This window comes from Salvia hispanica, chromosome 1 (assembly GCF_023119035.1).
Source record: "Salvia hispanica cultivar TCC Black 2014 chromosome 1, UniMelb_Shisp_WGS_1.0, whole genome shotgun sequence".
In the NCBI taxonomy this organism is placed as follows: Eukaryota; Viridiplantae; Streptophyta; class Magnoliopsida; order Lamiales; family Lamiaceae; genus Salvia; species Salvia hispanica.
This window is the reverse complement of record NC_062965.1, coordinates 26,671,687-26,683,937: the sequence shown is the minus strand read 5'-3', so window position 1 is coordinate 26,683,937 and position 12,251 is coordinate 26,671,687. Positions and strand designations below refer to the sequence as shown.

The window sequence follows — 12,251 nt, the reverse complement described above, 5'->3', positions numbered from 1 at the left end:
TCTCGAAAATAAGAACCATAATGATGAGAACAGAAAGTCAGAAATCACATAACAAAAATTAATTTTTGTTTTCTAATATCACGATTAAAAATCCGACAATTTCAAGCTTACATTACAAATTACAATGAGTGGGCAGAGCTAAAAGAGGATACTTCCTATGAATGGTAGTACCAGGTTGTTCAATTACATCCAAATCCTCATCCAACTCCCACTCAAACCTCTTCACCAGATTAGCCAACACAAGCTCCACACTAGCCATTGCAAACGACGTCCCCGGGCACCTGCGCCTCCCCGCCCCGAACGGTATCAACTCGAGATCCGAACCCTTAAAATCCACACTAGAGTCCAAGAATCTCTCGGGACGAAACATCTCTGGCTCGTCCCAAGAGGCTGGATCCCTCCCAATTGCCCACGGATTGAGTATGACCATCGTCCCACATTCCACATCATACCCCATAACCTCAACATCCCCGCGTGCCACCCTTGCCAGCAATGGCAACGGTGGGTGGAGACGCATAGTCTCCTTCACCACGGCCTTCAGATACCGCATACCCCCCAAATCCTCATGATCCTTCCCCCTCACTTCCATTTGCAACTTCTTCAATACCGCAGGGTGCCTCAACAGCTCTGTCATCGCCCACTCCAGTGTCGCAGATGTCGTATCGGTCCCACCAGAAAGGATATCCTAGTACATTTTGGACATGTCACTAAGTGAGATAGACAGAGATGGAAAAGAGAGAAAAACATAGAGAAACAGAGAGATGAGTTTTCTTACAAGAATAACACCTTTGATGTTGTCCCTACCAATCTTTTTTTCACCACTATTATTTCTATTATCATTATAAACACCAAGCAAAATGTCAACAAAATTCACCCTCCCTTCACCACCACCACCTTCCTTGAGATGCTCCTCAACTACCATCTCAAGAAAGACATCAATTTCCTCAGCAACCTTATCAACTCGATCATCGAAGCCATTGACACGATTGATCCACGAAAGCCACGGGATAAACTCCCCAATACTTATACTCTTCCCAATCAACTCCTGCAGCTCCTTCAGCAGCATCATAAACCGCTTCCCAGCCTCCTCCTCACTATACTTCCTCCCAAAAGCCGCCCTACAAACCACATCATTCGTCAAGATCTTAAACAACGCGCTTAGATTGACACGCGACCTAGAGAAGCAACACGAACTAATCTTCCCCATCAAGAGATCAGTCTCCTCCTCCCTAATGGAATTGAAAGATTGCACCATTTTGTTGCTTAAGAGCTGGACAACACACAGGCTCTTCAAACTCCTCCAGTACTCGCCATAGGGCGCGACCGCTATGTCCTTCAAGTTATAGAAGAGGCGCGACGTGGTCCTTGAACGAGGCTTGTCTGCAAACATGAGATCATGCTTTTTCAAGATCTCTGAGGCTGCGTCTGCTGATTGGACGACGAGCACTGGACGTTTGCCGAAGTGGAGAAGTATCAACGGGCCGTGTTTGGAGCCTAAGGACCGGAGGGCTCGGTGAGTCAACGGGCGGAGTTGGTGGAGATTTCCCAAGATGGGAAGGCGTGGTGGTGATGGAGGGAGTCTTTTGGTGCTTGGCTTGTTGCTTAGCCATTTCTTGAGGAGATATAGTGAGAATAAAGTGATGGATAAGAGCAGAAATGGATGAAGATCGATCTCCTGGTGGTGGAAATTCAACATTTTTTTGGTTCTTGAAAATTTCTGTTTCAGATGACTGATAAAATTTGGCCTAGAAAAACTGGAGTCAACCAAAAATATGTTTTAATAAAGCTCTTTAATTAGGATCCCACATGCTGACGACAGACTGTTGCCAACTAACTTAGCTCATTTTCTATTCATTTAAAATTGAGAAATTTCAACATTTCTACTCCCTCCTCCCGCAAATTTTGCCACAGTTTGACTAGACACGGATTTTAAAAAATGTAATGCAAAGTGTTTTGAAAAAGTTAATAGGATATGTACTTTTAAAGTATTAGGGCATCCGCAACGTCAGCTCAATGCTGTCTCGGTCTCGTCTCGGCGAGACAGCATCGAGCCAGCGATGCCGCCACTCCATCTCGTCCCGTATCCCTCCGCTGAGAAGCATGTTGGCGAGCTGGCTCGCCATGTGGCGAGCAACGGATGGGTTGTGACGCCCACTCGCCGGTTCTGCGAGTGGGCGTCGATTCGACAATTTTTAATTATTTTTTTTTATTAAAAATTCTAAAAAATAAAAAATAAAAAATAAAAAAAAAATTATGGTTTTTTTTGCAGAATTTTATTTTTTAATTTTATTTTTTTCACATTCATCTATAAATAACCTAATTCCCCTACCATTTTTTCCACACACAAACACTACACACTTTGTAATTTACCCACTTTTCCTATGTATCTCTCTTACTCTATCAAATTTTTTTTTTATTATTTTTTAGAATTTTAAATTATAATTTTCTTTTATTTAATCAACTGTGTTTTTATTAATTAAATTTGTTAGAAATAAACATAAAAATGAAATTGAATAAATAGTTAAAGGATGAGATGTTTAAGATACGAAGGATTACACGTGTTATCTCTAAATTAAGAAATGAGGTAAAAAATGCACTGAGACTTGTGAATAGTTAAGAGATGAGACACTACTGAGACAAAGAAGTGGAGGGCTTTAGTTTTACCTCTCCAGTTTTACACCCTCTCCCCAGGCTCCTACCGTTTTCCTCCACTCTTCAATCTGCTCCAAAATTAGTCACCCATCAGCCTATAATTTCAACTATCTTGATTCTTGAGAATCAATTACCAAAATTTATCGTGCAAAACACGGTATATCAATTTATTCTGCTCTCACTATCATTCATTCCCATACCTAATTTACACTCAGCCGTCACATACTTTTTTTCTCAATTCTCAACGGAAGAGCAAGTATTGAAGCAAGAGTTTTGATTTCTCATCTCAAGAGGTAATAAAAAAAAATCTATCATTCTTCTTTCCCACAAGATAAATCCACTTTGACACACCATATTTGTTTTGATAGAACCAGTTATGGCCATTTGATGAAGGCTACGACCTTTGTGCGACCTTGTACTATCATAATGACCATAACTTCTTCATCCGAGTTCCGATTGAGGCGTACAAGGTACCCACGCGAAGCTATTTCAAAGACGAAGATAAAGATAGTAAGATAAAAAAATTTGGACATTGTCTTAATAGGAAACGAACAGTTTGAATCAGACCGGAAAACCTGACATGGGAAAATGACAACCGACAATAAAGTTCGTGACATTACACGAACTTTTTAAAGTTCGTGAGAAAAACCGGAATTCATGGAAAGTTGGTGACTTTAAAAGCAGTTACCCCTTTTTTTAAAATAGAATTGGAATGTGATAATGGTGTACGTGTGGTATTGTTTGGGAGTATAATTCATAGTAGGGGGTGTCGAAACGGGTATCGAGTAATTTCCAACCCGACCCAATACCCGGCGATATAATGAGAATAAGGTGATGGATAAGAGTAGAAATGGATGAAGATGGATCTCCTTGTGGTGGAAATTCAACATTTTTTTTGGTTCTTCAAAATTTCGGTTTCATATGACTGATAAATTAGGCCTAGATAAAATATTCAACCAAAAAAATGTTTAGATAAAAGCTCTTTAATTAGGATCGCACATGCTGACAGATTGTAGCCACCTTATTATATGCATAATATTTAAAATTGAGAAATTTCAAGATTCATAGAGGTCGTCCATTTAAAGAAGAAAATTTAAAAATAACACGAGTTTTAATATAAAATATAAAAATATATTTCATTGTTCTATAAAATCTGTCATGTTTTGATCTAATACAGATTAAAAAAATATAATAAAAATAGATTGAAAAAGTTAAAAAAATTTACTCCCTCCATCCTATGGAAATATCCTATAGAAATAGACTATTTGAAATCGGCACGAATTTTAATGCATAATCTATACATATATGAAGCTCCAGTTTTTTGGAACGCCACGTGTCCCACTTTTGGCGGGAAAAATATAGATGTTTTGATATTGTGTTTGCAGATTGTACAGAGCTCAAAATCTTGAGCAGAGTGCAAATATTAGGTCTCAAAAAAACCAAATTCACCTACCTGTATGAAGAAAGAATCATTACCATAGTCGTTAAACTGTGGTTGCTCCACTGCTGCAAAATTTCCAAATAGAATGCAGAATTACAAAAAGAACCGATTGGGGAGAAGATGAGAAGGCTGAGGGAAGAAAGATGATGATGAAAAAGAGGTTATGATATTCCAAATGTCAAATGCAGCCAACACAATAGGTCCAAGGAACATTTGTATTTTTAATTATTACAATGAAAAGATTGATTGGAATAAATTTCATTCTTCAAGTTACACAGGGCACTTGGAAAAAAAATTGCATCTGAGTATTTTGTAGATTTTGATATGCAAACACAAAGTATATTGAGCCGCTTAATTTCTCTCTTTCCCTAATCAAAATAACAAAGAGAAACAAATGTGGTACTTTCAACAACATAGCAGAAAGAAAGAAGATTCAAAATAGTAATTCAAAATAACTAATAAGACAGCTGAAAAAAGAAAAAGAACGAACTTTAGAAAGTCTTCAGAGTCCTTGAAAAACCATCTAACAAGTAGTAGTATACTACTTGCACCGTTTTTAAAAAATAAAGTCTTTTGAAATGGCACGAGTTTTATGCTATTACAATTGGCAAATTAAGAGAAATATAAAAAAGAAAAAGTGATTTAAGTATTGTTAAGTGAGACTTAGAATAAGTCTCACTTCATTAGAAAGAAATTTTTTTTTCCTAAGATAAAAAATTTCTATTTTTAATAGACATATCAAAATGAAAATAGTTATTAAAATATCAAATAAATTACAAATGACCATTAAAATATGTTTGGTGAGAATGATATGTAAAATATAATAATAATATTTTGTTCAGCATCGAAAATGTACTTGTACGAAAGATATTAACGCAATAATTGACATATCCATACATATATAAAAAACAAGTTTTGGCCATCATTTTGAATGTTTATAAGTTTTAGGTAACATCTGGAAAATTTAAGAATTTTGGTGATGGTTGTAAAATGTTACGTTTTAATAAAATCATATAATAACTCGCTAGAGTAAATGTCATTTATAAAATAATGTAGGCATATACAACTGTCGATGGTGTTGGGAAAAAATTAAAATTAATGACTTTTGAAATCTATGGCCAAATTAATGTTACTACATTAAGGGCGTGTTCAAGTTTCTAGATATGATAAGAAATAGGGGTAAATCTTGGTGTTATTGATTGTTCATGTTTCAAGATTAATTTCTGGAAGGCCCGTGGTATAAACTGTGACTTCCCTAACCCGAAACATGCATTATTTTGCATATTATCATATTATATTGTCATTGCATATTAAATTTTCATTTTTACTACAGAGATATTAAGTGTGTCATAGAGAATATATTTATTGTTATGACGACTCAATACAGTCGAATATATGAATAGTTTTAATTTACGAGAATGATTATAATGGATGCGTGTATGTTATTTTATTATATAAATTAGTATATATATAGTTATGTAAATGTTTGTGCATGTGTAATCTATAGTACTAGTAGTCATGTACGTTATATATATAGTGCAATAGATATGTTTTGCATATGGTATTGGAACTAATTGAATCATTTGATTAAAGAGGATTCTTGATAGCCATGCTCTTGGATTCTGAAATCATAGTGGACATATTGGGACCTTCGGGTCAATCATAGTGGGACCTTCGGGTCAAATCATATTGGGACCTACGGGTCAATTCACAGTGGGACCTACGGGTCAAATCATAGTGGGACCTTCGGGTCAAATCATAGTGGCATATTGGAAATCCTGGGAAGATACCATGCTTGAACTACCACAGAATAATGAACCGAACAAAGTGGCATGTGCATATGTGTATGGAATTATTTTAAATATTTGTTGATAATTGTTATATATATTGGTTAAAGAATATATTGATATATGGGATGTGGAATTAAAGGTAAGGTTTATATACACTGAGTTGTGGCTCATATAAACCACTAATATTTTTCAGGAATAAGATATGAGTGAAGTATTTGGTTGAGGTGAGTCGTAGGAATTGCACATGTTATCAGGGTCAGCGGCTGACGTATTTCGGCAACTTTCTCTTCCTCATCATTTTTGCATGTAGATAAATTTATAGTATATAGAGTGGTGAGAGGGTCCAACTGCCTGTTAGAATGTTTTAAAATATGTACTTGATAAATAGTGGTTTTTGAAATTATATAATACGTGTGGATTATTTATTTAAATTTTTTGAATTTATTTATAATAAGTGCATACGTCATAAGGGTTGGGGTGTGACATATACTAGGCCCGCACTGTTGGGATGTGTTATACGCATAAATCAATTCTCATCATTTTGGTGGTTTTTATTTGGGGTAATTGCTTTTAAAGTCACCAACTTTCCTTGAATTTCGGTTTTTCCCACGAACTTTAAAAAGTTCGTGTAATGTCACGAACTTTATTGTCGGTTGCCATTTTCCCATGTCAGGTTTTCCGGTCTGATTCAAACAGTTCGTTTCCTATTAAGACAATGTCCAAATTCTTTTATCTTACTATCGTTATCTTGTCTTTGAAATAGCTTCGCATGGGTACCTTGTATGCCTCAATCGGAACTCGGATGAAGAAGTTATGGTCATTATGATAGTACAAGGTCGCACAAAGGTCGCAGCCTTCATCAAATGGCCATAACTTCTTCATCCGAGTTCCGATTGATGCGTACAAGGTACCCACACGAAGCTATTTCAAAGACGAAGATAACGATAGTAAGATAAAAGAATTTGGACATTGTATTAATAGAAAACGAACAGTTTGAATCACACTGGAAAATTTGACATGGGAAAATGGCAACCGACAATAAAGTTCGTGACATTATACGAACTTTTTAAAGTTCGTGGGAAAAACCGGAATTCATGGAAAGTTGGTGACTTTAAAAGCAGTTACCCCTTTTTATTTCTGCATTGATTACTGTGTCAAGAAATGAATGCATAATTACCCATTCACTCCTTAAAAATTCAATTTCTCAACTAGTCATCTTCCTCACTTGCATTTTGGATTTCTGCACCTGCAGATTTTCGTCTTCTTCCTCAATTCTTCCAAAAAAATGAAGCTGGAAAAGTCCATGAGTGCAGGTTTTGTTCCCTCAAGATCTGCAAATCTCAACCCCCAAGGGGACACATGAATCTCAAATCTGAAAAATCTCAAGCTCCCGCTGATACTGCCGACTCCGGCGAGCAGCGGGAGCCACCAGCCACCTCTCCTGTTCCATCTCCCTCCCTGTTCTCAATTCCTCTCTTAAATTGTCACCAATTTCAAAGAAACATTCAAAGGTTGTCACCACCTTTGCGCTCTCTTCGCAAAGCCCACGCCACCTCCGCCCCGCACGGCTTCGGTCGTTTCCCACACACGGTCAGATTGATGAGACTAAAGAACTTCTAAGAAGCCCAGATTTCTTAATTCAGTGAATCTTCTTATTCACCCACTTGTGTGTTCATGGACTAAAGCAATTTTTAGGGCATTTGAAAGGGACATTTGAGTCAGTCAACAAATGAATGTTTAAAAATAAATAGAAAACAAAATTAAATAAGCAAAATCTGGATCTATTTCTTGAACCTTGAACAAAAGATTAATTTTTCATATCTGTGGGCCCCATGCAGATGAATCTGATCCAGAATTATATCTGCTTCATTCACTCCAAAGAACATGAACACGCTATAATAATATAATGTAATCCCACATGTAACGACCGATGATGATGTGATTATGGTATAGCTAAATCATTCAATTTAATGATTTATGAGGAGTTTTCAATTTATGCATTTTTTAACTTTTCAAATCTATGACTAAATGTATCCATTGATTAAATCAAAAATTAATATTCATTTTAATTATTACTCTCCTTTCGTCCACGAATAAGAGTCCCATTTTTCCATTTTTGTCCATCCACGAATAAGAGTCCCGGTTCATAATTACCATAAATGGTAAAGAGACCCCGCATTCCACTAACTCATTCCACTCACGTATCATTTAAAACTAATATATACAAGTGGGACCCCTATTCCACTAACTTTCTTCCACCCACTTTTCTTCACATTTCTTAATCGTGGACGGAGGGAGTATTGATTACCTAGAAAATGCATTTTTGTTACTATAATGTATAATGGAGTTTAAAAGGTTTTAGAAATTATTGGTAGCATTTAGTTTTGTCTATAAACAAATGTTCTTTAATTGTAGAATTATCTTTTTAGTGCAAACATTAAATAAATTTTAAAATTGCTTCCTCAAGGGATTCAACTTCAGCAGTCGACGACGAGAGCTCTTCTGCAACAGTTAATGGAGTCGGAGGCGATGGAGATATAGTCATATAAAAGGCGGAGGCTGTGGAAAGAGGGCCGTGTAAGAGAGGTGAAAAGAAAATAACACTTTTAAATCTTATTTTAAGATCATTCTCTATTTGAGTGTTTTAGTTCATAATTAAGTTTTTTCTTAATGTTATTATTATTTCTTTTTGTTAATTTTATTTGAATATTTTCTATCTTAGTGACTCGACTTATTTTAACACAAGTGACACCCGCAAGTGTACAGGGCTAGTGTAGTAGTAATTAGCAAGTAAGAGTATCGTATCCCACAGAGACAAATTCGTATCAACTTAACTACCACGAACAAACGTTGACTACTATCTAGAGAATTGGGAAATGTTTGGTTTTTTTTCTAACACTAATAAAAGCATATATGATAAGTCGTATTCTAAGCCTTGGTTACTGGTCAGTATGTCGTGAAATTCATGTATTATCTGCAAAACAGTTGCTTAAGTGTGCAGGATTGAAGGATCCAAGTCAGTAGGAGACAATTCAGGTGACGCAAGTGAAAAGGGCGCCAGAAGGGTGCGATACTGACCAGGATGCATGCCAGAGAAAAGGCTCGAGATGGAGAAGGAGGATAGCCTGGGATGATCATTGACAAGGGCAAAAAGGTCAAAACGCGGGAGAAGTCTACCCTAAAAGCAAGGGCAAGCCTCCCTATAAAAGAAGTCACTTGGAGAGAGAGAAGGAGTTTTTTAGTTCGATCAACGCCCCTTTAGAGTTGGTTCCTAGAGTTCGGCCTTTGGTTCGCAGTTCGACAATCACACTTAGTAGAATTCTCTCTAGAAGATCGATCCTTCAACATTATCCTACCTCTCGTTCCTCGCCACAGCCATGGTCACTTGACGTCCAAGAGTTTGCCGGAGAAGTCATCAGTCCGCCGTTCCAGCCAGTTATCGTAGCAGTGTAGTAGTATCATCGCCCGGAGTGGCAAAAACAATCTTAATCGCTTTCTTAGTTTAAAGTTTACTTGTTTTTATCGTTAGTTATTTGCAAACACTCATCGCTGTTGCTCTTTTGAAGTACTTTGTTATTTTCCAACATTTACATTATGAAGTTTCTATTTCGCATGTCACTTTGGTTCGAGTTTGCTTCATTCTGCCTAGGAAAGTTAGATTTAGTCATTGCTTTCAATTTCTAAGTGTTTTCTTATCGAGAGTTGTTGATTCAAAGTGTAGCTATGTTTAGTCAAGTTTTCGTGCATGAGTTCTTTTCTGCGTTGTGATTACCACCTTGCATGTCAGTCAGTAGAAGTTAAGTTGCAGTTTCACTGTTTAATTTAAGTTTGAGCATCTAAATCGATGGATCTTAAGTTTGAATTTGTAATTCTGAAGTTCAGCCATGGTGTTTGTGTTTATCTGAATTCTGTTAATACTTGGTGAAGAAGAAAACGTCAAAATTAACTTTAGTTTGAACCACTTTACTTTTAAGTTACTTTTGCTTTTGTTCCCTACTTTTCAGATGTACTGCCCAGACCTGTCAGAAGGAACCCAGCCATCAGATATACCTTGTTGTCTAAATTTCCCCTTTTAGTAACTGTCCACTTTCCATATGCCTCTGATACACCTTGTCCCCTATTTTCACGAACACTCCCACATGTCTGTTATTTTCTCGCCTACTAGTCAGTAGAGTACCACCTTTATTTCCTGTCTAGGTAAAATCTCAACCCAAGCGTGGTAGCTAACCAAAACACCCAGGAAAGTCACCACAGTTATCAAAACGTGTCCATCTTCGTGGGATTCGACCTTTACCTCCATTATACTAGCCAGAAGAAGTGGGTTGAGGAAATTTGTTTGAAGCCAGGTCCCGGTTATCGTACCAACGACTCAGCTGGGTCGGGAATCTCTTCCTGATCAGTTGGATGCACTCAATTTACATACGAAAACCACTAGGGAAAGAAACCTGAAACCTTTCAAAATGGCGCCGTTGCCGGGGATGGATGGCGTTCATACCTGTTATTGTGTGTGATCTTTTTGGTGTACATACTTGTTTATAATTTTTTTTTTTCTTTCTTTTTGTTTTCAGTTTATGAGAAGTGGCTCGGCTCCTGACCAGTGGAGACCAAGGATACTTCCCCGGGGAACAATACTCGTTACCACTCGTTCTGGCCTGTCGACGGCATTGTCCGACCTAGGCACGAGTAGCGACGAAGAGAAAGAGGAGCTAGAGTACCAACTCCCGGAGCTTGCACCCCAACCAGTAAGAACGCTAGTGAGAATGGCTGACCAAGGTTAGGACGATCCCGAGATCGCGACACTTACCGCGCATGCCGATAGAGATCCCCCACAAGCCATAGTGGTTACCCCAGGCCAAACCGCCTGTGATGTGAAACCCCACGTTATCGCAATCTTACCGACGTACTGTGGGAAGAGCTACGAGGGACCATACGAATTCTTAAATGAGTTCTGCAAAATCTGTAAGGCACAGAGGCGGCCAGTAGGAGCGAGCGAGGATGATTACAGACTGAAAGCTCTACCTTTTGTCCTAAAGGGAGAGGCCAACACTTGGTTCATGCGCCTGCCAGCCGACTCTATCAATACATGGACCGATTTCAAGTCAGTTTTCCTAGCCGAGTTTTTCCCGTCTTCAAAGACAAGTGCATTGAAGAGGAAAATATCGTGCATAAGGCAAGAATATGATGAAACTCTGAGCGAGTACTGGGAGAAGTACATGAGCATTCTGGAGTCATGCCCCAACCATCGCATGAAGGAGATAGAGGTGCACCACACCTTCTATGAGGGGATGAACAAGGAAACCAAGGATCTGGCGAATTCATTATCTGGAGGTGATTTCACCCAGTTGAGAGTAAGTGAAGCCAAAAAGGTGCTACGCAAGCTGTTGAATGCGAAGAAGACGTACGACAACGCGAGAGATGGGTACAGCAGAGAAAGGGTAGCGAGTGCTTCGGCTACTGACCAGGAGGAACGGATGGACTTGAAGATGGAGGAATTAAAGAAGGAATTGCTTACTGCAATCAATCAGAACACTCCACCACCTTCTCCAACTGGAAACAAAGAAGCCCCAGCACTACCATATGATCAGCCGGACAACTCGCTGGATGTGGAGCAAGCAAATGCCGCAGGATACTACAATTCCAACGACAATTGGATTCCGTGGAAACAAAGAGATGCATCGTGGAGGGACCACCAAAATTTCCGATGGGGAGATGAAAATCAGAATCAGAACCAAAATCAAGCTCCAAATCAACCCAACCCCCAACCGAACCAATATCCCAACCGCGGACCAACAAACCCTGACTACCAGTCTAACTGGGTAGGAAGAAACCAGCATCCTCAGAACCAAAACTCTCAAAACCAGAACCCGAACCCTACTTATGTGCCACCCCATCAGCGAAACTCTCAAAACCAAAACCAAAACCAAAACCAAAAGCCAGAACCAGAACCAATTTAACCCAGGGCCTCAACATAACACCCACCACCAAAACCAAAGTCAGATACCAGCAAAACCACGACCAGTATAACCCTCCTGCCCAGTATAACCAGCACCCACCGAACCAAAACCAACAAAATTTCTCAGGCTACCAGTCAAACCCACCACCTCAGTATAACCAGCACCGTGAGCTCAAACCAATTCCATCACCCAAACAAGTCGAGGAGGTCTATGGAGGACATGATGGGGGAGATGCTTGCCTCGCAGCAAAGCATTAAAAATGACTTGCAGTCCAGTAATGAAACAATGCAAGGGATGCAAAGTGCCCAGAAGGAGCATAGGGCAAATATGGACATGATGAACAGGCAGTTGGCTCAACTCGCTAACTCGGTGGGCGAAATGAAAGGGAACTCAGGGAAACTCCCATCTACAGTC

General features: G+C 38.6%; 1 protein-coding gene, 1 long non-coding RNA gene and 1 pseudogene across 2 annotated transcripts; 1 reads left to right on the top strand and 2 right to left on the bottom strand.

Moving 5' to 3' along the window:
• Positions 1-21: 21 nt before the first annotated feature.
• LOC125215977 lies at positions 22-1,750 on the bottom strand (annotated as a pseudogene).
• Positions 1,751-2,521: 771 nt separating this feature from the next.
• Positions 2,522-4,207, bottom strand: LOC125203252. The gene is made up of 2 exons (XR_007173324.1): positions 4,106-4,207; positions 2,522-3,136 (listed from the first exon to the last, which is right to left on the bottom strand). It is a non-coding gene; the product is annotated as an uncharacterized LOC125203252 (long non-coding RNA).
• A 6,247-nt stretch (positions 4,208-10,454) lies between these two features.
• LOC125192636 (activating signal cointegrator 1 complex subunit 2 homolog) lies at positions 10,455-11,837 on the top strand. Its single transcript, XM_048090264.1, has 2 exons — positions 10,455-10,656; positions 10,735-11,837. The coding sequence occupies exons 1-2, from the start codon at positions 10,455-10,457 to the stop codon at positions 11,835-11,837; spliced, it is 1,305 nt and encodes a 434-aa protein (XP_047946221.1).
• Positions 11,838-12,251: the final 414 nt, after the last annotated feature.